The following is a 27,591-nucleotide window of genomic DNA, read 5'->3' as shown; positions in this document are numbered from 1 at the left end:
GTGGAGGATCTGTTTCTGGGACGGCCAAGCCAGTGAAATGCTGCAGTGGTGCCATACTGCTCTGAATACAGCTACAGAGAAACACTGAGCTCTTAGTCCCTTTCCTCTCCTTTTTTCTATTTCCATACCTCCATCCTCTCATAGCCATCCACCCAGCCACCCACCACTTTCACCTCTCTGGTTAACCTTCATCTCACCCCATACTTCGAACCCCCCCCCCCCCCCAACCCCGCCCCCCACCCTCTCTCTCTCTCTCTCTGCACCAGCCGGTGAGTGAGCAGATTTCACAACGCATCTGAGTGGAGGAAGACAAGGTGTGGGCCTCTCTCCACCTCTCCTTTTCATCTGTCCTTCCTCCTTTTCTTTACCTGAGCAGGTCAATCTGTCTCTGCTTCTCCAGCACCCATTCTCTTTGTCGCCCTTTTCAGATGTTGCTGCATGCTTGACTTTTTGTCTTTCATTGTCTTTGCTTTCTTTTTCAAATTTGTTTTGTTCCTGCAGTTTGTGCTCCCGTTATTTATATGTCTATCTATCCATCTGTCTGTCGATGCGGATCCGCATTCATCAAAAGGTGAGTCATGTCTAAAAGTTAAGAGCAAATGTGCTGTCCATTTTGATTCGCACACTCACACACCTACCAGTAAAGTTAGAGATGTTAAGTACCAGATGGCAAAGCCGATATTTTATGAACCTCAGCTGGCCTCTTGCTGAAAATTAGTTTTGGAGGTTTATTGTGCAGTATTATATTGTCTCATTGTTAAAAGTCAGATATCAAGTTGTGTATAATTGGCTCAGTACTCTTTAACAAGATGGTAGCTTGGTGTCTAAAAGGTTTAAGTATAAAAACTGTTTGCAGAAATAAGTTTTGTGCAGTAGCACTGTAGCCAGACCCTTTAAACTCATCATTTTGTTGTCTTTAAGTTTTTATTTTTGTTTGGGTTTATATGTCCCACATGTTGTGTGATTAACTTCACAAGAACATTTAAATCTCCTATTATACATCATAGGAATGTTTGTCAAACTATACACAGCTGTTATTAGCTGTTTCTCTGTAAACTTGTGCTTTTGGTTTCTCGACCATGGTTTTTAATCTGACATTTCTGTATCACCTTTGTAGTTTGAAGTGTCAGATTTGTTGCACTGTTGTCATTATGAAAGCTCTTCCAGAGCTGAAAACATTATTTCAAAATCGAAGTATTACTGAAACTGCCTTCTGGGTCTAAGATAGATCAAAACAATCTGTGCGTGGTTTGATGTAGGTTTGCTTCTTGTCTGCGTTGTAGTAAAGACACTGAATGCATCCTTTAATCTTCATTAACAAAGTCACCTCTGATTGATTCTCAGTGGAGCAGCTCCAACTTGTCCTCTTGGATGAGATCAGAGTACAGCTTGGCTTTCTAGCTTTGAGACTAATTACTGCTCATATAATGTGTACTTGAGCTATCATAGTGTAAAGAACAGATCCTTGGAACAGTTGAAAGATACTCACTTGGTGGCATAGCATAGTAGTAAAAGAAAATATGCTGCGCAATACTGTCAAAGACAGAGAGGTGAATGATGGGATGCTATAAGTCGCAACATGGTTACAGCTGTTAGCGGTGTTAATGGATGAAGGATTTGATAGCACAGGTTAGCTTTGACTCTGAAAAAGGGGTTCCTACTGTGGCAATTGCATGTAGGTCTGAATCCTTGCCAGTTTTCTTTGGTGACTTTGTTTTCCACTCAGTGCAAAGACATGAGGCGATGCCAGGACTCTAAATAGACTGCAGCATAAAGCGAGAGTTATTTTATCATGCTTGTGACAACTGGTGCTATATTGATTTTTACTTGTTCCTGTAATCACACAACATTTTTGATAATGCATAATGCGCTTCCCCATCTTGGTGTTGATCCTGCATTGTCATAATAATGTTCCAAGATCAACATTGCACCTGACCAATCACTTTGTTGTGATGTCCTAGCTTTGCAATGTGGGAAGAAAAGAAACAAATACCTTTGTTAGTATAAAATTTCACAAAGAAAGTGTTTTCTTTATTAATACACAGAAAACAATAAATTGAAAAACAATAAATATATATAAAATTAGGTTAGCTATTAGCCAAATTTATGCTACTCATGTTATTTTGCTAGTGGTAGCCTTGAATAGAATTAGCCAATTTTTGCTAATGGTAACAGAATCCCACATACCACAACATACTAACAGGAAGCTATCAAAGCAGATTTAATGTATGCCAACCTCAGCCCAGCAGTCAGAGCCTGATCTTTATCAGGTAACAAAAGCAGTGATGAGCAGCCAGGCTTGTAGCACATTGGCTTACATTTCTCCCTGTACATGGTTCTACAGTGTAGAATTGTAGTTGATTGCTTTAAAGTGTCTTCGCGCTGGTTTTCAGCTTTGCTTTGTATTTTCAGCTCTGTACAGAAGACGATTCGGGCTACTGGAATAAAAAAGTGGGGGCCTCTTTTTTTCAGAATTCTGAGAAAAAAGTCAGAATTCTGACTTTCTTTCTGTGTGTTCAAACAAACACTAGAAGACAAATTGTTGGGATTTGTGCCAGGGAGTCAATAAGTAGCTCAACTGGTAATAATGTGACAGTGCATTTCATGTTATGGAGTAACAGGAAAGTAACATAACAATCAGTGTAACAAATAATTTTCTCTGGTGTGTAAATAAGTAAGACAATGAAATATGAAATGAAGAAAAAAAACCCAAAAGGTACCAAGTGATGTGTAACATATTGCATTTTTGCAATGATCAGAACAAACATGTATATCTAATGGATGGATGGTTAAAAAAGGACAAAAACCTGATATTTTCATATATATTTATTTGAAATACATTGCCACTTGTTTAGAGGCAGCGCAGTGCAAGCATAACTTGATGTCCACTAACATGTAAAGTGATATAACAGAAACTATTCAGGGCAAATTCATAGCTTGAGGTGGAAAACAGCAGTATTTTTTTTAACTGTAAACTGTTTTGAATAATAAGTATACTACACCACAATATATACTATATTGCTGATAAAACCTGTCTGGTGATAACTGCAGTAAATCTGCCCTAAATGTTAATCTGCCATCACCTTATGGGTCAACAAACCCTGTAACTTAAACATGCATGATTACACACAGACAGCAGTGTACCAGGAAATGTGTGTGTGAATGGGTGGATGACTGGATATGTAAAGCGCTTTGGGGTCCTTAGGGACTAGTAAAGCGCTATATAAATACAGGCCATGTACCATGTGAAAAAGCTAATGAAAAAACTCAAAATTTTGTAATCACTTTATTATTCTTTAGCACATGATTGTACGAAGTGACAATTTTAGCTTTTATTGACCAGCACAGAGCAACACAAGGTTGTGAACATATTACAGTGACTAGATGTGCCATTAATATTTGATGAAATTATGCAGTGCATCATCCATAATAATGGACAACAAATGATAAAATCATAGAGCTTAACAGACCTAAATATAGACCTGTACACAATTTATTTTTTTTATTATTTTTTTTAACAGAGCCAAAACCCAGGTCAGGCCAAGCCACCAGATTTGGAACCCTCCCGTTTAACAGTTACTGAGACATCACCTTGTGACACTGCTGTCTCATTATCGTAGTAAACTGAAGTTGAATCATCATGGGACATTCTGACAATAACAAAGTGTACATGCTGGACTGATATTAAAGAGTGATCAAGTATTTTACTAGGAGAATATATATTTTAAAAACATTCAAGATTCTCTAGTCAACTTAATAGTGAAATACACAATCACACATTCCCTATAACAGTTTTAATATCATTACAATATCTGCACTATATATGTTTTTTCCCCATTTCCATTATATTCACATGATCTCCACTACATTAACATTAGAATATGTATCACTGTTTTGAGGTGCAAACAGTTTTGCACACTGTTGTTGAGGTAAAGTCATTACTTTGGAGACTTAGCTAGAATAGAATATGTAAAGCTTTACAACTATTTAATAGACATTTTTTCTTAAGCTTTTATATACACTCTAAAAAGTGTATAAATTGGGAAGCAGTGATTCAGTTTGTCCATTTTTATGTTTCTATAAAACAGGATTTCTGTCAGTTAGGAATGTAAACATTCAAATATTTGCTTTCAGCTGTGACTTATACCAGCTCGTGATATAGGAGATGGAGATTAGTACAATATATTGCTGTTGTCTGTGTGTAGGTCACTGTTGTGACAACCTTTAATAGATTCTATCAATAAAAGTTGGCACATAAATTATAAGACTCAATATTCTTCAATGTTGTGGCCGTCATTTTAAACTTTCTTTTGTATGTTTTTGTTCTTTTACAAAGTGTTAGTTGTGTTTATATTGTGTGGATTTCTGAGAATCCTGAGTGGAATATGCAAATGACTGTATAATGCAGTGCAGTCACAGATATCATCAAGACTAAAACGTTTTAATTGTATGTAAAACAGAGAATGAATGAAATCTGTGCTTATCACTGCAACTTCTCTATTCAGGCACTCCAAGTCATTCCTATACAGTATCAGGCTTAATGGAAAGGTTCCTGTTATGGGGGTGGACGGTATGACATACAGTAGAATTATTTTAAAAAGAAATAGAAAAAAAGAATAAAGAATGCTATTTTGTTTGCATTAGTATAGAATCTAAACTACATAACATATTCTGAAAAGCAATTCATGTAATCATGTTATTCATTTAAGTTATTCAATTTATTAATAACAAACTGCCAAGACATAGGACAGAGGCAGCTCAAAAATGTGTAGATACTAAAAAACATTTTGTTATTTTGAAACATTTGCAATAATGAAATCTTGAATGGTTTGAAGTATTTGCAGTATTCTAGTGTAAAGACAAATATTAATGGGGCACTTGTTTTTCTGGTTTCTGAGAGAAGTTGACTGAATAAAAAATCTGTAGAGTGCACAGACCAACTGCTTTGTCAAAATTCACCAGATATTAGGAATGTTTGAGAATGCTTTCTGACTCAGACACAAGTAGATTTCGAGCTCCGTGTAAACATAATTTGGCTTACTCACTGAAAACTGGTCATATTTATATAATAGCAAAATCCAGCTGTGCATCTAATGTATGTTAAGACATGGTGTCCATACAGGCAGTTAAAAGACTTTAAGGCAATGTTTAAAAATACCCCACTAGATTCACAGTATGTATGTTAAAAAACAACAAAAAAAACCCATTCAAAACAAAACCCCAACATTGGACGTGTTAGACATTGGAGTTATCAGCAATTTACTGCCACAACAGATATACATGCTGCATATGATAGTTGAAATAGCTTCAGCTTTCATTATGTATGAAGTGTTATCTCCACAACCGCTGTTATATTTATCAATAGCTCATTGCAGGCAGTTAAAGGTTTTTCTCCCAAAGCATGGGATTGAATATAAAACATTACAGCTATACAAACAGTAACAGCAAAAATATTACACTGTCATTCAGTTTTTTAGTTAAAGTTCTATATTCAAAATATACCCTCATATAATTTTTTAAGTCATACCGCCCAGCCCCATAGCCCGCCATATATTATGCTATGAAAATGGCATTCTGTGTCATAAGAAAAACCTCTAATGTTATTAACAGTGAGTTAAAGCTATGAATAAAACAATATGCATTTACTGGGTAAGTTACCAGATATTTTCGAGGAAATAGACACATTTGATTCAGACATACAAAAATATCCTCAACACACACACACACACACACACACACACCTACACACACACATACACACACACACACACACACACGCACACACACACACAAAGAAACAGATATATGTGCATTAGACATCCGCGCACACACAAACATGCAAACGGGATGGAAGCATAAAGAGGTGTGATTACTATAGATCCTCAAGAAGGGATGGATATGTCTGAAAGACAAGAGAAAGTAACATTTTTTACTTAAATGCAATAGGTATAGTGTCTTCTGTTCATTACAAATCCCTTTAAATTTCTTGCTAATGACATTCTTAAGTAGCAAGTAAGATGGAAAGCTAATATTACTAAGGTTTAAGTTAACTGTATTTCCTTTTTTTTCTTCAGGTCAAGTTACACTCCATAGCAGACAATGGGCTTCCAGTGGATAAATAACTGTTTAGCTGAGGAGATATTTACCAGGGTTTTGGGAGCTCCACAGGCTTCTGGTTTAACCACATGATCCATTATGGTTGCCTGTAGCAAAAAGAGATGCAACATTATGACAGCAGGTTGGCTTTGAAGTAGAATGACACATAGATAAATAGCTACGTACTTTATTTACAACCAAGGGGAAATTCAAACATCCAGCATCTCAATTTAAAAGCACACATCCATACATTTATAACCATAAATAAATACATAAATAAAATATTTAACTCATTTTAAAAATGGGGATAAAAGAGGGTGTTAAAAAGACTTAGGAGCCGTCTGCCCAGCCAGTGTGGAGAGGGTGTCTGCTGTTGTCCATTATAGCTTTCAATGTTTTCAATGATGATAAAGTGAATAAGTCAAAGACATAGTTCTGTCAGGGCTATTTTATTTCTTTTGTGCCAGCAAAACTCTTTCCATTCCTGGCCATTGTTAACACTTAAACCTGCACTATAACCAACACCTGGCACAAACTCACTGGTGTTTTTGGGTCAAAACAGCTTCTGTACTATTTATATTATAATAAAGTTAAACTTGGATATTGCATAGTTCACTACTCCAGCACTTCTTTCTTTTTTCTTTTAAATAAAAGCACTTGCTACATTTCTGCTCAAGAAGAGCCAAGCATGGGGCGTTCTGTTTTTTTCCTTTATAAGTTGAACTTAACTGGAAAAAAATGGCAGTAACAATAATAATAACAACAGAAAAAAAGTACCAGACATTTTTCCTAAGTGTGCTATGTGATATTTGCCATAGCAGAATACTCTTTTTATACGTAGCCTATGTTGTAGGAAAACAGCTGCTGTAAGAGAAGTGGCATCCAACTTCTTTACTTTTCTGTGTTTGTGCTGCTCGTAGTTTTCAAGTGATGGTTAATGCTTTTATGCCAAGATCTCTTACTTGGTTCCTTCTTCTGCAACACCTTCAGCCTCCAGTTTCCCCTCCTCCTCCATTTTTTCCTCTGAAATGAGTTCCTGTTTCCTGTGTCGACGGAGACATTTCACAACTACCATGGAAAGGATCAGCAGTGCTAATGCTCCTCCCACAGAAGCCCCAATGGCAACCGCAATGGTTGAATCCCTTGGAGGTGGGACTGAGGAAAGGAGAGGAAAGGGTTAAGCATTTTGTAGACAAGTGAAGTGCTGACTAAAAGCTCTGTAGGGTTGATTAAACAGAGTGGAAAGTAAGAAAGTGCTGCTGAGTTGGTCCATGTGAGTGCATATGTGTGTGTGAGAGATGCTGATGGACTAAGTTCAACCTCTTGTTGGTCATTAATAAGTAAAAAAGCTGAATCATCATCATCAGGAGATCGTCATGCTCGAGAAACAAACATATACAAAGTATGTTAAATGTGATTAATATATGTCATTTGATCGCATGCAAGCTTGTGAGCAATTTTAGCAAAACTATAAAAATATTCATCTCAATACTAATACAATTAGAACTGCTACTGGTAAAATTGCAAATTTGGTCAATGGTATTATTTTGATACAATCATAGCTGAGTCATTTTCATATATTTATTGACACTGGATCTTCAAAAATCTGCTGTTGATTTCATTAAATCATCAGAGTGGCTTCGTTCCCTGAATGAAGATTTGCAGAAGTAGGTAATGCTGGGCTTACACTGTGAGATTTCTGGCCCATTTTGAGCCGATTTTTGAGTCGTGCGACCGTTTTGGCGATCGGCCCGATTTTGGCCTTCATCGTGCGTCGTGCATCGTGTAGTACAGCGGTCCCCAACCTTTTTTGCGCCACGGACCGGTTTATGCCCGACAATATTTTCATGGACCGGCCTTTAAGGTGTCACGGATAAATACAACAAAATAAAACTAGTACCGGTACCGAAAAAAATAAGATTTATTCATAACACACGTGAAAAGACCCAGGAAAACCGAGTAAACGATAAAAACGATAACAAAATAACGCTGAAAACCAATAAAAACCCTGAAAACTATACATTTCACACCTGAGCCTCAACTCTCGCGGCCCGGTACCAAACGACTCACGGACCGGTACCGGTCCGAGGCCCGGGGGTTGGGGACCACTGGTGTATTATACGTGGGGTAACGAGAAGCGATTAACACCTCACGACCAGCTCCCGATCATCAATCGCTTGGTCGTGAGGATTTCAAACAAGTTTGACACCCTCACGACCATCGTGAGGGTGTCACCGCAGCTTGTCACACTGCGTACGCGCAAACACAAATGTCAGCGAAAAAGACGGCGTAGCACGGCAGTGCAGCGTGTGATCTGGACACAAGCGATGGAGGCACAACTTGTAGAACTATTTCAAGCTCACCCGAGCCTTTTCGATGTGGCCTCACAAAATTATCATGACCACAACAACCGTGAAAATAGTTGGATCTACATTGCTACTCAATCACAGCTGCCTGATCAATGTTTTTCATTAGCAATTTAGCAAAGTTGATGGTGGTGGTGTGTCTGTGTGAGTGAAAGACAGAGAGAGCGAGCGAGCGACAGAATTTCTGTTATAACCTTCATTTTATGGACGCACAGTGTGAGCACTCAGGTCGCATCAGAGCATCGGGCGGTATAGTGTGAGACCTGCATCGTGACCTACGAACTTCTAACCCCTGCGAGTCAATAGTACAGTTTGAGCAGGAGCTGAATCGTGCGACTGAAAAAATCGCACAGTGTCTGCCCAGCATACGAGAGGAGCAAAGCTGCAGATCATCCTACACAGGATAATCAAAGCAGTCAAAGCAGTGCAAACAGCCCCAGTATGATCAATGTTATGATAAAGTTAAACTCGCATGTGGTATAGTTCACTATCTGCTACTACTAGTAGTGAGATACTATTTTTTTGTCTTACTGACAAGTGGAATTTTTTAGGAATCTGGTGTAGTTGAATATTTATGTTTTATTTTCCAAACTGACAACATTTTGTGCTGTGGTTATTGTAACTTGTTGTTGTTCTGAGATGATTTCATATTGCATGACGTTAAATGGCACCAAATGATGCTTAGTGAAATGGGAATGTAATTCTGACGCACATGCATTTGTTTCACAAGTTGATCAGTGGGATAAGGTTACCCACTTTGTGTGTGCAGAAGTTAAAATAAGAATCTTACGTTCTGTGACAACATTAAGCTGTATGATACCATGTCCCTGGATGCGGTCTGGGGGGTTTCTCACATAGCAGTTGTAAATACCCTCATCCTCCAGTTGAACATTTGATAGAGTGATTGACAGGTCATTCTTATCCAGGTTCCCAGCAAACGTGACCCTTTCTCCGAACCGTTCTGATCGAAGAGGCACCATTCCCCTTTTCTTATAGTATGTCATAAACTATGAAAAGAGAGCAAGCTTTTGTAACAGGCTCAGAGATTTAAAATGTAAGTACTTTGCTATAAATTAATGAAGTATCCATTTTACCAGTTCCTGTGTATCGTTGAGTGTTTCTTGGTAGGTCCAATTCATGGCAAACTTGGTAACATCCATCTTATAGCAGGAAGTGAAGACACAAGAGATTTTTACCGTTGTTCCATTTAGTGCATTAATGCTACTGGCCACAATTACGTCCATGCTTGAACAACCTATGAATACAAATAAACAGCATTAGTGATGATAGTACTAAGATTAATACATTACATTTAAACCATTAAGGAGGCCCCAGGGCAGACCCAGGACACGCTGGAGAGATTACATCTCTCACTTGGCCTGGAAATGTCTTGGTGCTCCCAGACCAAGCGAGAGACATGATGTCTCTCGCTTGGTCTGGGAATTTGAGGTGTGGGTTTCTCTGCTTAGGCTGCTGCCCCCGTGACCTGGCCCCAGATAAGCGGAAGAAAATGGATGGATGGACATTTAAACCAATTTATATCCATTTAAAGTTTGAAAAAAATACAAAAATTTATGAGAATGGTCAACATAATTTAAATAAAAAAGCTATCAACTGGTTTAGCGTTATTAAAAGCTGAGAACTATGTTCGTATATATACAGGGTTGGCCATTTAAATGGATACACCGTAATAAAATGGGAATGGTTGGTGATATCAAAGTCCTGTTTGTGGCACATTAGTATATGTGAGGGGGCAAACTCCTCAAGATGGGTGGTGACCATGGTGGCCGTTTAGAAGTCGGCCATCTTGGATACAACTTTTGTTTTTTCAATAGGAAGAGGGCCATGTGACACATCAAACTTATTGGTAATGTCCAAGCACGGGGCAATCCGCGGTAACTTGTTAACGGAGATTTGCCGCGTTATGGCGTTAATGTCATTTTAATGAGATTAACGCTGACAGCACTAGTGGGAACAAAATGAATATGACTGAACATTTACGCCAACATCATCCTAGTGCAAAGACAAGTGGAAGCAGACAAAAACAACAAGCACGCATGCTACAAACTTTACCAGAGTCATTTAGACAGCCGTTAACACGTGATTCTCCTTATGGGGACCTGATATGTTTAATATGCTGTTGAGAATATAGCCCAGAAGAAGCGTATAGTATAGCTTTTATTTTCTCTGTAATAAACTCTCTTTTCCAAAGATGAGTGATTTCTCGATCAGAGATGTATATGCATATATATATATATATATATATATATATATATATATATATATATATATATATATATGTATATGCCATTTAAGCAACTATTCTGATATTCTCAAATGAAAGCCAAATGCTTTTAAATGTACATAATATAAAATGAAATGAAACAGAAGTATCGTTTAGGTTCCTCAAGTTTCCTCCTCCCCTCTAACATCCTGTCTCAGCATGGGCTCACACTCCCCAGACAGAATCTGTGCCTCTCTCTCAGTAAGTATGTGTGTGTTTGTGCGTGCGTGTGTGATGGGACTCTGCACCATTCTCTCCTCTGCAGTCGAGTGTTTCTGGCTCCCTTCCCACTGCTGCTGCACCACTCCACCGGCCTGCCTCTCTGCACCACACGCACCCACACACACACACACACAATTTTCTATGTGCACAGTCCACCATAGTCAGGTGTGCTGTGAAGCAGCACTGCACCTGCTTTAACCCCTATCTCCCTAATAAACACACACATGCATGCATACACATCCTCCAAGAAAGTGTTAGCAGTGAGCCCACCCCACTAGCAGTGCTGTTTCAATGTCATCCCTTCGTAGTGACCTATCTTTACACTGCTAACAGCAATGCACTCAAACAGCCGTTGCTGTCCTTGCCGCACATACACACGCATACAAGGACTACCGTCATACATGTGTCTTTGGTAGTGGAAGCTGTAAACATTCAGATATAAAACAAGGGAAACTGTTTGACATAGGCTCCTGCTGACTCAGCAGTCCTGTGGAGAGTCGGAAAAAAAGAGGCAGATGCAGAGACTTGCTAACAGATGAAATACTGCAGTGAAGAACCCTCATGTGACTCCTCCCTCTCACTGCCCCTCCCAATTTCCCTCTCCCCCATCTTTGTCCACCTCTCTTGCCTCCTTCCTTGTACCGCTTTCCAACCCCTAACACAGCCCCCCACCCCCTTTTTTCTCTTTTTGTCTCAATTGCTTCTTTGTAATGCAAGGTCAGTGCAGAAGAAAGTAAAGTGAGGTAGATCTCTTACCTCCTCCTTATTGTTCCCTCTCCATACCTTTATTTCTTTAGGTTTGAATTGTGCAAATGAAATCAATTTCACAATAAATGTGTAAGTTGGTAAAAAGTATCCATTTTCATTTAATAGAACAAAAATATTATGAAGGGGTAAAGCCAGCAGTCTAATGCAACACTAAAATGATTCGCAGACAACATAGTGTTCCAAATAACTACAGCCCTTTGGTTATCCAGTAAATATAAAATCCAGTAAAGGTTTGTAAAAACATATATATCTAGATAGTATGCATATAGCATGATTTTCTTTTAGAACTACTCTGGACTAATCTCCTCTGCTTCCAAGTCTCAATCCAGTTAGGCCTCTGCAGGATAGCATGGACAAAACTTTCAAATAAAGAATCCGCTGAAGAGCAACTTTACAGAATACACAATATCTGAAAGTCTCTTGTACACATAGCAGCAAAACAGCTTTGAGTGCACAAATGCTTCAGTTAAGTATTGAGAGGTTGTTCCAAATAAAATGACATCCCCCCCAGCTTATTTTAATTTAATTGATTTAAAAAGACCAAATAGTGCAGTTCCTAAAAGTATTAGGGTATTAAGCCTACTGAGGAGCGGCTTAATATGAACTTCATGTTTGACTCTGACCTCTGACGTCCTCATCCCTCAGAGCCTGACTTCCATGTTTACCACAAAGTGTCCATAACCCACTCTAATTGGGTTTTACATTTTACCTACACTGTCTGTCTAAAGACCTCTGTTGTTGTCACAAAATCTAATATTTTAACACCAAATCTGCCTTCAGCATTCAGTCAGACAGTGTCTGCTGGTTCAGAAGTGCTTATTGGTTTCTCTAAGCCATGGGCACTATATTATGTGCACAGGAGATTTGTGAGATTAAGTTGGGACAAGACAGTATTTGTTATTCACTTAGCTTCCACTTGGACAATGATCGTGTCACCGCATGTACTGTTTTTGCGTGTGAAAAATGTTCCAACAAACAAATGATTTTTTGGTGTTTTGGGAGACTTGCAAGCTTGATTGCATGCGGGAAAGGGAGAGAGTAAACACTGGGAACTGTATATATTGCTCCAGCAGCAGAGATCAGTTTTGTTGTCAAGAGTTACACTTGTTTTTAAACAAACCAGACACATTTCTGTGGATAATATTTCAGCACTGGCATGCTGCTTTTAAATTTCTGACTCACTTGAACTGTCTCTAGTGCCCTCTGCCTTGGAGACAGCCTTACTACATTCTGCATACTGCAGCAGCCAGAAGCAACCCCCCCGCCCGATCAGATTTTCTCTGATTACGGCACAACTCATTTAAAGATAACACAAAAAGACAATGGAGACTACTTGGGTGATATGTTACACAAAAGTTAGTTTTGCGCATGGGAGACAAATAACCACAGATGTAGCCAGTGATGTAGCCAGGCCTTTATTGATCTTCTTTTATTTTAGTGTTTTAGCCTTAGACTTCTCCTTTAGACTGAAAACAAGACACGAAAATGGAGGAAGTTTAAGGAGGAAGCTTTAAAAAGTACGCCATGTTCTCTGACTTCCTTCACCCTTTATGCATTATTGACAACCAAGTGTACTTATAGTAGAGTCACAAAGTCTGGATGTTTTATGGTACACTTTACAGATATTAAAACGCTCAGCAGCCTCACAATCTTTCAGCAAAACCACAAAAGTTTGCACATGTTCACTCAAGTTTTTATGTGGAAGATTTTTTATAACAAACTAAGTATCACTTATTGGTATTGGTACTACAAAGTAGGGCTGCACGATTTTGCATAAAATGAGAATCACGATTTTTTGGCTTAGAATTGAGATCACGATTCTCTCACGATTCTCTTTTCCAGTATAAATATTTATTGCGCTTATTAACTGCACATCAACTTCGTAACAGTTGAGACTGAACATAAAAACAATAAATAAACATAAAAACAACAAATGTCTCACGTTTTGTTGTTGCCGCAAAATGTTGTACTGCTTGAAATTCCGTCTCCACCGTTGCTCGACACTGCGTGTATAGAGCAGGTAGTGCAACAATAGAAAAATAGTTGCGGGACGGCACTGTGTAGCGTTTGTCTAGGGTGTTGATCATTCTCCTAAATCCCTCGTTTTGCACAGTGTTGATGGGAGCCATATCTTTGGTCAGGTGATAAGTAATAGCCTCCGTAATTTCTTTGTGCCTGCGGGAGTTCGACGGGTATAGGGAAGCGCTGTATAAGGTTCCCGTTATTGATGTTTGGGTGGTTGACCGGGACGGATTTTCTCCTGTCACTTTCTCGTCATCCCTGACGTGCTCTCCGTTGTTTTTCCCTGCTAATTTTAGCATCACACGGTACAGCTTCTGTATCACGTGGTATAAGGCTCCGCCCTTGTCATTTGTTGAGCAGGAACAGTGAGCGCTTGTTTTCATGCAGATTACGTCCCGGATCAAAATGCGGTACAATCGTCGTCGTCGTCTTTTTTTTTTTTTTTTAATCGTTGTCATTTGGAAATGAGATCGCACATAAGTATGAATCGAGATCGCGATTTTCTAACGATTAATCGTGCAGCCCTACTACAAAGTACCAATTATTACTGGTTATTAACCAACCAAGCAAGGTATTAGCAACCTTTGTAAAGGATCATGTCCACCAGGACAATGACTTTGAAATTGTTCATTACTACCTCTAAATAACAGCTGTACTATTCCAAAATATACTAAGGTAAAAATAATTTGTTTAACAGTTCCAGTTTGCTCCTGTGCTAGGAATCATAACTGTGTCCCCAGTTTTCTCTTGCCAAAGTATACACCATACATAAAGACACTTGGACACCCTTCCTCTGCAAAACAGCAAAGTGGAGCTGCGCATGGCTTTCCAAAGTACTTGTCAAATATCTTCCAACAGTCCAACTTTCTGCTACAGTTACCAAACTCCCATCTGCCACAGAACTTCTTCATTTTTCTTCTTCTTGACTACTATTACATTTGACTCAGATATCATGACTGGTGGTAAGCTACATACACACTGGAAGCAAATCACAGGAATATCATCTCTGAGACTACACAAAGCGTGAAGTGACTACTGCCCATTTCCCATCATTCCCATAACTGCGGATGATAGGAAATGGGCAGGATGCGAAATAAACTTTTCTCAACTGAAGACTGAAGTGACTACCAATGAGAGTGAAAAGCACTGGGGTGTTAAGCTGCCCTGTTTGGAAATCAACTAACCCACAGTGCCTATGACAATAATGATGTTAACATCTCACATAATACAGTCGTGTTTAAAGTCTTTTCTGTTTCAAACATTTGTCATTTAAATAAACAAATTAAATTTCCACCACTCCGAATTACTGTAAGGATTCAGCTGTGATAACCTGAAACGTCTGTACTTAAGCTTGCCATGTTTTAAGGCAGTGCACTGTTATTACATGCCTCCTCGTGTCATTGTGCTGCTGCCCTCTAGTGCCTCTCTGTGAGAACTGAAATGGTGCAGGTGATGAGTAAAGTGACACTGATGGACAGAAGGAATTGTGTTAGAAAGAAAAACTGCAGAAATAAAGTCTGTAGGATGCTACACTCACATGTTTACAGAATTATTTGTCCAGACAACTAAAATTCACAATCCATAACAACATTTTACTGTAACACAAAATATGTATATGTTTATGGGAACAGGGTTTTAATCAAGTACTGTGTCTGAAATGTGGATCAGCATTGCTAAATGACAGTGCAGCTAGCTGCTTAGTTCAGATTTTTAATAATGTGAGGTTCTGTTTTTGATATATGAGGTATCTCAAATTGATGAGCCTATGTAAGATGCATTTGTCCCAACACAAATGCGCACTCACACACAAAGAGGATGCGTGAGTGTTTCAGCGTTTCTTTCCTTTAGTACTGGATTTACGTTGCCAAAAAACAAACACTAAAACACAAAGAGGGTGTGTCAGGCAACAGGTTTGCTGGCAATAGTTAACTTTTGTGCATCTATATTTTCAGCTATAAAAAAGGGTGAAACAACAAAGGGTGCTTTCATTGAAAACTATGCTGCTATGAGTTTACCTATATTTGCAAAATGGTTAATATAACTTACACTATTGAAATATGATCCTTCATGACATCTCCTTCCTGTGCTGTCCCTAAGACCGACCTTCTTAACACAGTGCTGGGATTTTGGATTTCACATTTGAGACTAACATAAGTAGCAGTGGGGGAATATTGGGGCTTCTATTATGGTATAATAAAGAGATCACTGTTCTGATCTCTGCTAAAGATGTGCTTAAAATTTGGGCCTCTTTACTTATTAATACATTGTTGATGGTAAGGATCTTGTAGGGTGTGCTCACAATGTTACTGTGAATTATCATGTCTATCTGTTGTTGAACAGCCAGGAGTGTCTCCTGGTAATATTACCACAGCGTTAACACGCCATTAAAGGCCTATTTCTATCCATCACTCACTGCACTCACAACATTGAGCCATACTTGAGCGACCTGCTGGGTACTAATATTACTTGCGCAAACAAAGCCAATATTTATTTTTGTGTGCTGCATCATAATCCTCTTTAAGGGCTGTGATGTATTGGGTCAGTATTTTAGCTGTCAACAAAGGCTAAATTAAGATACAGAGGGGCAAACGGGTCGTTTCCCAGTCAGCACAACGGATCAAAAAGCAGCGCTTTGCTTAAACTGGTCGCATAAAACCACAGTATTGTGGTTTTTTTTGTCATGGCCTTGTCAAACTAGTAAATGCAAGGATGTCAGTCCCGCGACATTATCTCATATTATAGGAATGCCCCCCTCCACCCCTCCCATCTACCCCCTCTGTTACCATACAAGCCACACGCGCAAATACGAGTGATAAGGAAATATAATGTCATCGCACCTTTGATCGTGTACCTATGTATCAGAGCATCGGTTCGGGTGTTTTGTTTCTTACCGGAGAGCGAGAGCATTAGCAGCAGCGCGCTCACCAGCTGAACGCCAGACCTTCTCTCCTGCGCGGAGTAAGACATTTTCTGTCCTTCTTGTTAAAAAAAATGAAGCCTATATCTTTATAAAAAATATAGTAAAATATAAAAGCACAAAGCCTGCTCGTGTTTGCCTTAAAATGCTAAAAAGAGTGTTTCTTTTAGAGGCAGGAAATGGCTGGCAGTGTCTGTAGCCTTATGACGGTTGATTTCGTGGTTGTCGAGTTCTTGGGGGGTAACGCTATAGGAGGGAGGGCAGGAAGGAAAGCGTGAAAAAGGGAGGATATCTCCATACAGATGCGACCTCCACAGACCGTTTGTCAGAAATGGTAAATATAGCGTAAAACAAGGCAGTAAGCTCAAGGATAAATAGATGGACGACGATTCTTCTTCTTCTTACTGGATACATGTACTGACTTTGGTGGGGAAAACATGTAATTTTCACTTTAGCAAAATTAACTCTGGCGTTTTATACTTCAATTTCTTATGCATCAAAATGACAGGGACATTTAAATGATTGTAGGCTCAGTAGGAAAAAATGTTACGTATTTTTATGATCATTTATTATTATGAATAACAAAGCTTAAATTGAAGCCTATCATTAGAAAAATAAATAAATACACATAAAATAAATAAATTTTTTAGTCAGTATTTATTTTATGCGTTTTATTGTGTTTTGCCCTCACAAAAAAAGAAGCGGTCATGTAGAGAAACAAAAAATAAATGAATTAATAAAACAAAAATCGACCATCCTTTAATCCATTTCTCCATCCAGCCTTACCTTTGTGGTAGGCTGGAGACGATGCTGGGAAATAAAAGAGGCAAACACCCCCTGGTCACATTCACTCATCTTTTCACCTGCTATGTCATCTGCTGCTATGGATACAAACTGGAGAGGCCAGCATCAAGTGTGGCATATGTTTGATAGAACGAGGGAGATGGGCTGGAGGAAGACATGGCTGTGAGATGGATGCAAATAGGAGCCAGTTTATTCCTCACAGCAGAGATAATATCAACTTTCCGAAGAAATTGATAATGTCAGCATTTAGGAAAGAGAAGAAAATTTGGGGAAACAAAGACTGAGATGGAGGGTAGCGGGTGCCTAGACAAGAAGAGCGTAAGAACCCTGGGGGTAATAATGAGGGAGTGGGTTATGGACATTGTTCCATTAGGAGTGGAAAAAGGTTGAAAGGAAGAGAGCAGATTGGTTGCCACTCTGTGTTTATAATAACAACCCTGCTGACTACAACAGAAAAGCACTTAAAAACATCTTTATCAAAGCAATAGGGAGTTATGTATAGAGTATAAGCACAGTCAACTAAAAGTTATGTCCTGAGTCTGCTGCTATCCAATCCATTTATGAAACTGTTATACTGTAACCAAACACCACACAGACATGTTATCTTTTTTTTTACCCTGCAGACAGTGCTACTGCCAGATTACTCAATTCATCAGTTACTTTTTCATCAGTTACTCCCCCAGTTACTTGTGTGTGTGTGTGTGTGTGTGTGTGTGTGTGTGTGTGTGTGTGTGTGTGTGTGTGAATGTACTTAGGCATAGATATGTGATTGGGTGAGTGAGACTTATAGAAAGCACTTTTGTAGAAAGCCTCAACTGAGGCCATATACTTACAGGCCATTTCCGTACTTTCCTGTTTACAGGATGTTGGCTGTTGCTTCAGAAGATAATCTGAAGAGCAGCTTGTGTACATACTCCAGCACCATCTGACAGTAAATCAATCACTTACATTAATTCAACAGAATTAATGTAAGTTAATGGTTTACGCTGCGGTGGTGCTGCTGGTGCTAAAGAGATGCATTAGGCTGAGGAAAAAGTCTGGGATGTTGGGGGTAAAACACATTAAAACACATAGAAATGTGTGTTTGTCTGACGACCCATCATGGCAGAACCAAAGAGCCTGGACATTGGTGGTGGGACGATTGAGGCTTAAATGGAGCTCTGAGTGACTTGGATGAGGTTTCACTAATGAGAGTCTAAGCACAGATTTAAACCACGCAGAGTGATGGCTGATTGACTCAAAGAAGGTGGGCAATAAGATGATTATTCAATCCAAACATAAAAAAGTATGAAAGCTATATGCTTCATGCAGAATTTTCTTTATGTTTTTGTCCTTGACAGTTTAAACCACAATAAATAGCAACAGCATATATGTTGCTATGGTTGTCTGCCTCTTATAACCCCAGTGATTTTCCTGTGATTTGAAATCTCGTGTGATCTTGTGAATTTCGTGAGTGCAGGCAACTAACCGCTCTTCCTAGATTGTATCATGTCATCTGAACAAGAACAAATTAAGTTTTTGAATTTCATGCAGATCCAACATTATTTAATTGCATTCACCATAGAAACATGAAATTATTTTGTTCAAATGACAAGTTAGACTTTTGTAAATGTAACAACCACCCAATTTTCTTTTTTTGAGTGTAAGGCTACGTCCACACTAATGCATTTTCGTTTGAAAACGCATCTTTTTCTCTGTGTGGCCTTTCATACACACTGAGACGGCGTTTTCGCTCAAGGAAAATGCAGCATTTTGAAAACACTCGAAAACGCATACATTTGAAAACGCTGCTTTCGTGTCGCAGTGTGGACAGCGAAAACTGAGACTTTTTGAAAACGATGACACATTTTAGTCATGTGATGCAGTGAAGTGACCAATTAAACTAAGATAGCGGAGGGCATTATACAGCAGTTGTTTTGTTTGCTCCCAATTTTGACAGCCCTATTAAAGATTAATATCAGTTTGTACATGCTTCAGATAGCTTTTCTTCAAATTCTTTAACTCTCACTTGCTTTGCCAACTTTGTACTTTTTGTGTTACTCGCAGCAACAACTCCACCTCATTGTTAATCCATTTAAAAAACTCAGTGCTTTTCCTCAACATTTTGCCGCAATGTTTTCAGCTGTTTCAGCTTCACTCTTAGAGATGCTAATTCTCATTGTTGCTGCTTCACACTTGCTTGCAAAGTGATCCAATGAAGACTGTAGGCCACCCTGATGAGGTAGATCACTACCCTATCCACATGGCACAGAACCCCATGCAGTTGGTGGGGCCTAAGGAGAGAAGGGTTGAGGTTCTTTTGGGCTGAGTTATATGCTAAGGCCCAGCCACCAGGCACTGTCCTTTGAGGACTCTTCCTGGGCCTAGTTCCGAGCTGGTACACTGATAACATAATCTTGGGAAATATATATTGGAATTTTACAGAGGTTTTCTTGTTTAAGACTGGCCCTTTACCCATTTGCCTTGAAAAAACCTACCAGGGTCAAACTGCCTACGAAAACATATCTCCAGGGTCAATGCAGTCTTTCAAAGCACAATAAAGTGGTGATGCATAGAAAGGTGCAGTATAAAACTCACACAGATCTTCTTCAAAGTCCTTGTTAAACTATATTAGGAGATGTTAAGATGTTATGTTAAGAGATCCTTTGCATTTTGCAGCCTAAGCACTGAGTATTATCCACTGTATTAACTCTTAATCAGAAGTATAGACATTTTGCTACTGTACTTAAGGACAATTTTTAGGGGGGGGGGGTAGATTATTTGAATACATTGTGCCTTCTGGATATCAAAACAGTTCAAACATGGAGGAACCAGTGACACATACATAATAATCCTGTTGATGTATCCACCACTGGTGCTCATTGCACATAAAATGTGTATCATTTATGTATCATTTTTTCAGTATACTGTGTTGCAAATGTTCACAAGTTGTCCTCATGGTGTAGGAAGCACTAAGAGGAACAAACATGAAGTGAGATTTTCTTTATGTGAGAAGCAGCGAGAAATGTTAGTATCAATCTGCTATATAATAAGAGAGGAAGTAAATGCTGCAACTGACAAAACTACAGCCCCAGCTTAATTCTATAAAGGAGGATTTGAGTGAATGCAAGAAGAAACTTATAAGTAGAACAAACTCTCTCAAACATGAAGGATCGCGAACATACGTTGGAGAAATCAAAACAGTTACTCATGAAAGAGAATAAAGAGTTGAGAGAAAAGGCTGAAAGTTTGAAAAGCCACAGCAGCAAATTCAATTTATGTGTGTTTAGACTACCAATAGATATTGAAAAAGAACAACCCAACGACTTCATGGTGTCTCTCTTTAATGAGTTATTTAGGGACAAAACGTAGAATTTAGTGGAATTTGCCCACAGAATTGGATCAGAAAACAAAATTTGGATATAGAGTAATGATAGTGAGGATCCAAAGATATGTAGTTAAATAAAACTATCTTGAAAATTGTTAAAGAAAATATGATGGTCAGAAGTTTTATCTGAAATACACCCTGAAAATCCGTTGGCAAAGTTTGAAGTGCTATATTATTTATGCAGGTGGTGGAAAAGCATGCACCAATAAGAAAATGTACTGGTTTGACAGGGAAGGAGCATATGGTAGAAAATTAACAGCCAGCAAATCTGGTTATGAATCAGATTGGCAGGTATATATTAAATTAAGGATTTTTTTTTTACTGGGTTAAATAGAGAGAAAAAGAAATCATTTTATGAAAATAAGATTAACGATGAAAAATATGATTAAAAGAATATGGAATATATTAAAGGATTTAATTGTCAAAAACATAAAAGATATGCCTTTCTATATAGAGACAGGAGGTCAGCTTTTATCTAAGCCAAATGATATTGCAAATCATTTCAATGAATATTTTCTAATTAAGTTAAATAATCTAAAAAAAATTAATATGCCTAGAACAGACACGCAGGTATTATATCTAATTAAAAAGAAAATCCTAAAACGAAAGAGAAACTTTAACCTAGTAAATATAAGTACAACAGACAATATGTTAAAAAGATGTAAAACAAACCTCTGTGTATTGACTGGATTGACATGACACTGATTAAAGTACTGCTAATCCGACTGCTCTGGCCATTTGTCATATCATAAATGTATGATAAGTTTTACTGAAAGAATGCCAAGCATGGAAATTGCAGTAAGAAGTATTTTTTTTCCTCTGCGAGAAAATAGTAAATAACATTTTTGTGGGTCTAATAGTCATCCAATAAGTTTATTACCCGTTTTATTAAGGATTACTGAAAGAATTATGAGCAGATAAATGTTTTTTTCAGTGTGAATATTTAATTAGTGAATATCAGGATGCTTATAGAAAAGGGTATTCTTTAGCTACTGCCTTAACTCAAATGAATAATGATTGGTTAAGGTGTACAGAAGAGAAGAAAACAGTTGGAGTGGTAGTGCTGGCTTTTACAGCTGCTTTTGATATAATCAATCATGAAATACTATTGAAGAAATTAGAATGTTATGGATTTGTTACGGTGCTGTCCTTAATGGGCAGCACGGTGGTTAGCATATGGTGGTTAGCACTGTTGCTTCACAGCAAGAAGATCCTGAGTTCTATCCCACCATCAGGCCGGGGTCTTTCTGTGTGGAGTTTGCATGTACTCTATATATTTGCGTGGGTTCTCTCCAGGACTCCAGTTTCCTCCCACAGTCCAAAGCCATGGAGCCATGGTTAAGTTAATTGGTAACTCTAAATTGTCCATAGGTGCGAATGGTTGTCTCTCCCTATGTGTATGGAAACATGGACCATATTCAGACATTAGTATTGTAGATTGTGGAGTACCCCAAGAAAGTTATCTTGGACCACTCTTTTGTACTATTTTTTTTAAATGACATGCCATTTGTCCTCAATAAGGCAACGATGTCTATGTATGCAGGTGATTTAACCATATATATATATATATATATGACATTTAAAAAAGAGTTAAAGATAGATCCAATTAATAGTTAAATGGATAGTGGATAATAAATAGATTTTGAATGTATCTAAGAACAGTAGTATGCAAATTGGCTCTAACCATTCTATTAGTAAGAATCCAGTTTTGCAGGTTTCTATTAATGGTGCACCTGCTAACCAGGTCCGTGAGATCAGGATCCTGGGTGTAACTTTAGACAGTAAAGTGTCCTGTTGCTAAAATGAGAAAAAGTCTTTCAATAGTTAAATGCCATGTAAGGTCTTTGATTGTCTAATGTTGATTATTACCCAGTAGTATGGTCTGATAGTACAATGGAGCAGATTATGAAATTGCAAATGGCACAAAATAAAGCAGTACAAATGATCCTTTGTTGTGGATATAACACAAATATTGTAAGAATGCATAAATATCTTAATTGGTTAATTGTTAAATATAGATTGCTTATTTTTTAAATTGTATTTATTAGAAATATTATTGTTACAAAGGCACCATCACTTTGTATAAAATATTGAATTTAAGTATCGACAGAAAGGAATACTGTACTAGACAGACTACAGGAAAAATATTTTTAATATCCAAAGCAAGAACCAGTTCAATCAAAAGAACAGTTTTGTACAGGGCTATGGAAGAATGGAGTTCTTTACCAATACAGATAATACAAGAAACTTCTAAAACAATATTTATTTGGTCTGACTTTTGACCGGTGTTAAAAATGGTAATATGAATTTGAAAAATGGGCGTGTGTGCTGTAGTAATGACAGTACATTAGTCTTATGTTTATTAAATGTTGTATTATCAGTGCTTATCCTGATAAGAGGCCTAATTTGTGTTATATGGAGCAGTTTTGTGTTGTGTATATGTTTAGTTACACTGTATATGTGTGTCTGTCTTATAATGCATTGTTAAAATGTAAAGAGTTGCAACGCCAGGAAGAAGGAAGAATAGCTGCTGCATTGCTGCAGTTATTGGGGATCTTAATAAACATAAACAGTTACATTAACACTAGCTTTATACTGTCTAGTTTTGGGAAATCGGCCATGATAGGCAGATGTTATTGAGCTGTTATGGCTAAATAAACAAACAAGTCTACTGGACCTCACAACAGAAATGATTATGATTTATTCTGAGTGATTGTTTTCCCCATGCTGCACTACCTCAGCCAGTCTTAGGATTTCACCACGTCTCAAATTCCACAAGTTGGCCTCATGGTGTAAGTTAGCATTACTGGTTGAAGCCCTGACTGCTGTATATTGTTCCGTTTGGATGTGCAGTCACATTTACAATGCAGGAAAAATCAAATAAAGCTAGTTTTGTTTCTTATTTATTTATTTATTTTCATGCTTGCGTTGAAGCTGAAGAAATACATTAGAATTTATGTTGAATTAAAGTTTGTATTCCCTTGTATTAATATTTTATTATCATGTTAATATGGCACAAGGTTCAGTTGGCTTTGCACAAAATAGCTGGAAGGAATGTCCCCCAAATAACCATTTTTATTTTTAAACAATAAGTACATTTTGGAACATTTATTTGTTCACTTTTTCTTGTGTAAGGAAGTTGAATCGGTACTTCAGGTTTTACGAGAATACACGTACATGAGTATCTGTACATATACTTGAGAGAAGAATGAAAAATGTTGCATACAATATTGATTGGTAGCAAACATTTGTTTACAGAGCTACAAAAAATAAAGAGCCTTTGAAACTAAAGCTATTAAAGCAACAAACAGAATTGTAAAAGAAAAATTTTTTTTTTCTGTCTCTCTCTTTCTGTCTGCAGTGAGAAGAAATGCTGCTATAAAGAGAGGCCTTTTGTTGCTAGGCAGCAGTGATATTGTACAAGAGTGCATCCCCACTGTCCTGGCTGTTGCTGGTGTTATGTACATCAAAGGTAGGGATCTGTGGAGGTACTAGACTAAACAGTCTCAGATGTTGGTAAAGTATGCAGAGTAAATATTTTTAGGTCTTAAAAATGAAATTCATCCACTTTTTTTCACAGGACTGAAATAAATAATACAAGTAAACAAGCACTATAATCGATGCATGTTAATGTTCTGGCACAAAAGCAGGCAAGTAAAGTATATTGTACACTTATAATGAATTTGTTTTTGACAAAAGCTATACTTGCAGCTGCACTCAGCACACTTACCCAAGAACAAAACTGCATCTACCATAGTTTTTTCTCCAAGGTTTTATTAGTACCACACGACCATATGACACACACACACACACGCACGCACGCACGCACGCACGCACGCACGCACGCATACACACACACGCGCGCACACACACACAGGCTCCTTTACTCTCACTTTCACCTTTGAAACCAGTTAAAAATTGCTAAACAGGTAAGGTAGCTGTAAGTTCAAAAGTTATTTCTTTCCCTTGTGACAAAAGAACACACTGGAACTTTTCACCCTTGCAGGAAAACTGACAATCAGAATCTGGAAAAAGAAAAACATAACCCATAGATATTTAGCCTTGGGTGTTTATTTGTCAATAATAAATGTATTTCTTGAGCTGCTCCAGTGAAATTCCTCCCTAGATATGTGTAAATAACATTACAGAGGCATAAACTCCAATTTTTAATTCTCCTACCAGTGATTTTGCACATGGGTAGCTCACTAATGGATAACTGGGATTAATGTAGTGTTAACGTTTCCAAATTAGCCTATAATGAAATGAAATGTATCAACCTGCTCAAAAAGAGAGAGAAAGAGAGAAGACACCTACATGTATATTTATTATTAGTTTTGAACCACACAATTCTGGATGGATGAGCGAACCCAGCCTGCGTTTCATCTCCACTAAAAGACTGACCTTTCTTCAGGTAACCCAACACCTGATCCCCAGGACACAGTAAGTATGCAATGTAAATTAAACCATGATACAATCTATATGTTTTAGTTTGTGTCACATTTATTTGCAAAGGTGAAAATTTGTAGAGTGACGAGACATTTTTCCCACTGAAAACACTACGTCCAGATGAACAGAATCAATTTTTTGGAACATAACTGGTAAATCTCTTTTAAACCATTCATTTTAAAACTATAATAAACAGATAAAACCCAACCCCAAATACCCAAGCTATTTTACCTTAAATGCTATTTTTAATAAACTCAGTGCATACTACAGAGACACTGGGATTTTATCAGTCTACTTATTCCCACTGAATTGACAGAGTCTTCCTGTCTGCAGCCTAAAAAGATGGGGGAGACAGAGAAAAAAGGACCAGGGTTATTAATTGAAATACAGTTAGTTGTGTAAAACAATAGGGATAAAAATACATTTCTGTATTAATTTAACATTTTATTTTTATTAGAATTATTTTTGTGTCTTAAATGTTGCAAAAAAAACCCCACATTTTTATCAGACTTATTGTAATTATCTCCAATTATTAAAGGCTGATCAAAATAAAATTGTCTTTGGTTAAAAATAAGTATGACTCTTCCAGATCTTTGCATTGCCTGTAGTTGAGTATACACAAATGCAGTGAACGTCTCAACCGTGTCCATCTATTTTCAGCTGGATCCAGAAGAGGGCGCTGTGACTCCACGGTTCACACAGCAACGATCGGGACTAAAACTATTGCCGTATTATTATTATTTTTTCCCCTAAGCAAACCTACACGTACACATTTTCTTGAGGTTATTAATCTCCAGTAGCAGCATTTAAGCTATATTTAAAAATAGGGAGAAAAAAAGACACTTTTTACTGAGGGTATAAAGTTGTAGTCGTCCTAAAGACATGCTTGTTAGATTAAATGGTGATTCTAAATTGGCCGTAGCTGTGGGTGTGAGCATGTGATGTTATCTGCCCTTCTGTGTCAGCCCTGGGAGCTACTGGTAACCTGTCCAGGGTGTACCCCATCCTTCACACTGAAACAGTTGAGATAACCTCCAGTCTCCTTGTGACCCCAAGTTAGAAAAGCAGATAAGAAAATGGATGAATGGATACTTTTCATTTGACTTCACGAAAGGTTGGGCTTGAAGGTAAACACAACTAGATTCACATACTAACAGTAGATTATCTTCGCACAAATAGACCTGTGCTTCAGTGACACAGGGAAATGTGGCTTCATTCCTTTTACCATGGTAATTAGGTTAATTAATTAATTATCACAAGATTTTTTTTTAATTCAATTACAATTTTTGTTTTATTTTTAAGGAACAAAGAACAAAGCATGGACCTTGAAACAAAGCAAAGGTAACAACTGTAGCAACTTTAATACACTGATGGTCATGCAGGTAAGCTCAGAAGTCCGCAGGTGTGCCACTGGGATAGAAACTCCACGGAGTTTGACTGAATGTCTGATTGACAGCTGTGTTCCCCCAACTTCTTTTCTTATCTTGTCTTCTACACACGTCCATTTTGTCCCTCGCTTCTGACACCCCCAGACTCTTTGATCACTCTGCATGTTTGTACTGCACTGCAGAGAACGACTGAAGACTATAGCCAGAGTAGGAGAGAAAGAGATGGAAAGGGGAGGATAGAGAGAAAACATTCCATCTCTTTGTTTTTCTCTCTGTGGCCTTGTGGGAGTGAGACTCTTTGAGGGGAATTTGAGAGCTTAACACTGGTGTGTGATTGAATTTGTGTGAATTTGCTTGTGTGTGTGTGCGCACACAGGAACCCAGGGGACCGCCGTAGACTCTCTCTTGCTGACTTCTAAAAGTCCTCCAGTGGCCTGAGACACGACGCTGTACCACGTCCTCAACTAACCAAACAGATGTGAGGACAAAAACACAAAGAAGATATCAAGAGGAATAAAAAGAGGGCAGCTGGGAAGAAAAAAAAATTAAATGTACCAGGAAGAATTCATTAGAGTTAGATGTAGAATACGAGTGAGACTCGGTGCAAGAGACGGAAATAAAGACAATTGACAACAGAGGTACAGGGGATAAGATAGAGGTACGAAGCTGATAAAAGTAAAAGACGTTCAGAGGGATAACAAGGAGACGTGTCATTCATCTGTCAAGGTGACAAAAAGTACAGCTGCCAGTTTCCTTCACTGAACATGTCTTTGCAGATTTATTGACTTGTTGTCTTCAAGAGTTCAAATTGCGGTTAACTGCTGAGTTTGAAGTGGCTTTGGCTGACACTGTAGAAGCCTTTTAAGTGAAGTAAAACATCACAATAAATTCTTATGATCGTGTCATTGGGA

General features: G+C 38.0%; 1 protein-coding gene and 1 long non-coding RNA gene across 2 annotated transcripts; one reads left to right on the top strand and one right to left on the bottom strand.

Moving 5' to 3' along the window:
* Positions 1-252: 252 nt before the first annotated feature.
* On the top strand, positions 253-27,591 carry LOC120719718. The gene is made up of 2 exons (XR_005692740.1): positions 253-571; positions 24,208-27,591. It is a non-coding gene; the product is annotated as an uncharacterized LOC120719718 (long non-coding RNA).
* On the bottom strand, positions 2,812-16,916 carry scn2b (sodium channel, voltage-gated, type II, beta). Its single transcript, XM_040009149.1, has 6 exons — positions 16,650-16,916; positions 9,557-9,717; positions 9,253-9,469; positions 7,059-7,251; positions 6,147-6,203; positions 2,812-5,902 (listed from the first exon to the last, which is right to left on the bottom strand). Exons 1-5 carry the CDS (start codon positions 16,723-16,725, stop codon positions 6,194-6,196), a joined length of 657 nt encoding a protein of 218 aa, XP_039865083.1. The 5' UTR covers positions 16,726-16,916; the 3' UTR covers positions 2,812-5,902; positions 6,147-6,193.

The sequence above is a fragment of the Simochromis diagramma genome, unplaced genomic scaffold (genome assembly GCF_900408965.1).
Source record: "Simochromis diagramma unplaced genomic scaffold, fSimDia1.1 OVJJ01000344.1, whole genome shotgun sequence".
Classification (NCBI taxonomy): Eukaryota; Metazoa; Chordata; class Actinopteri; order Cichliformes; family Cichlidae; genus Simochromis; species Simochromis diagramma.
This window is presented reverse-complemented; position numbering and strand designations above follow the sequence as displayed.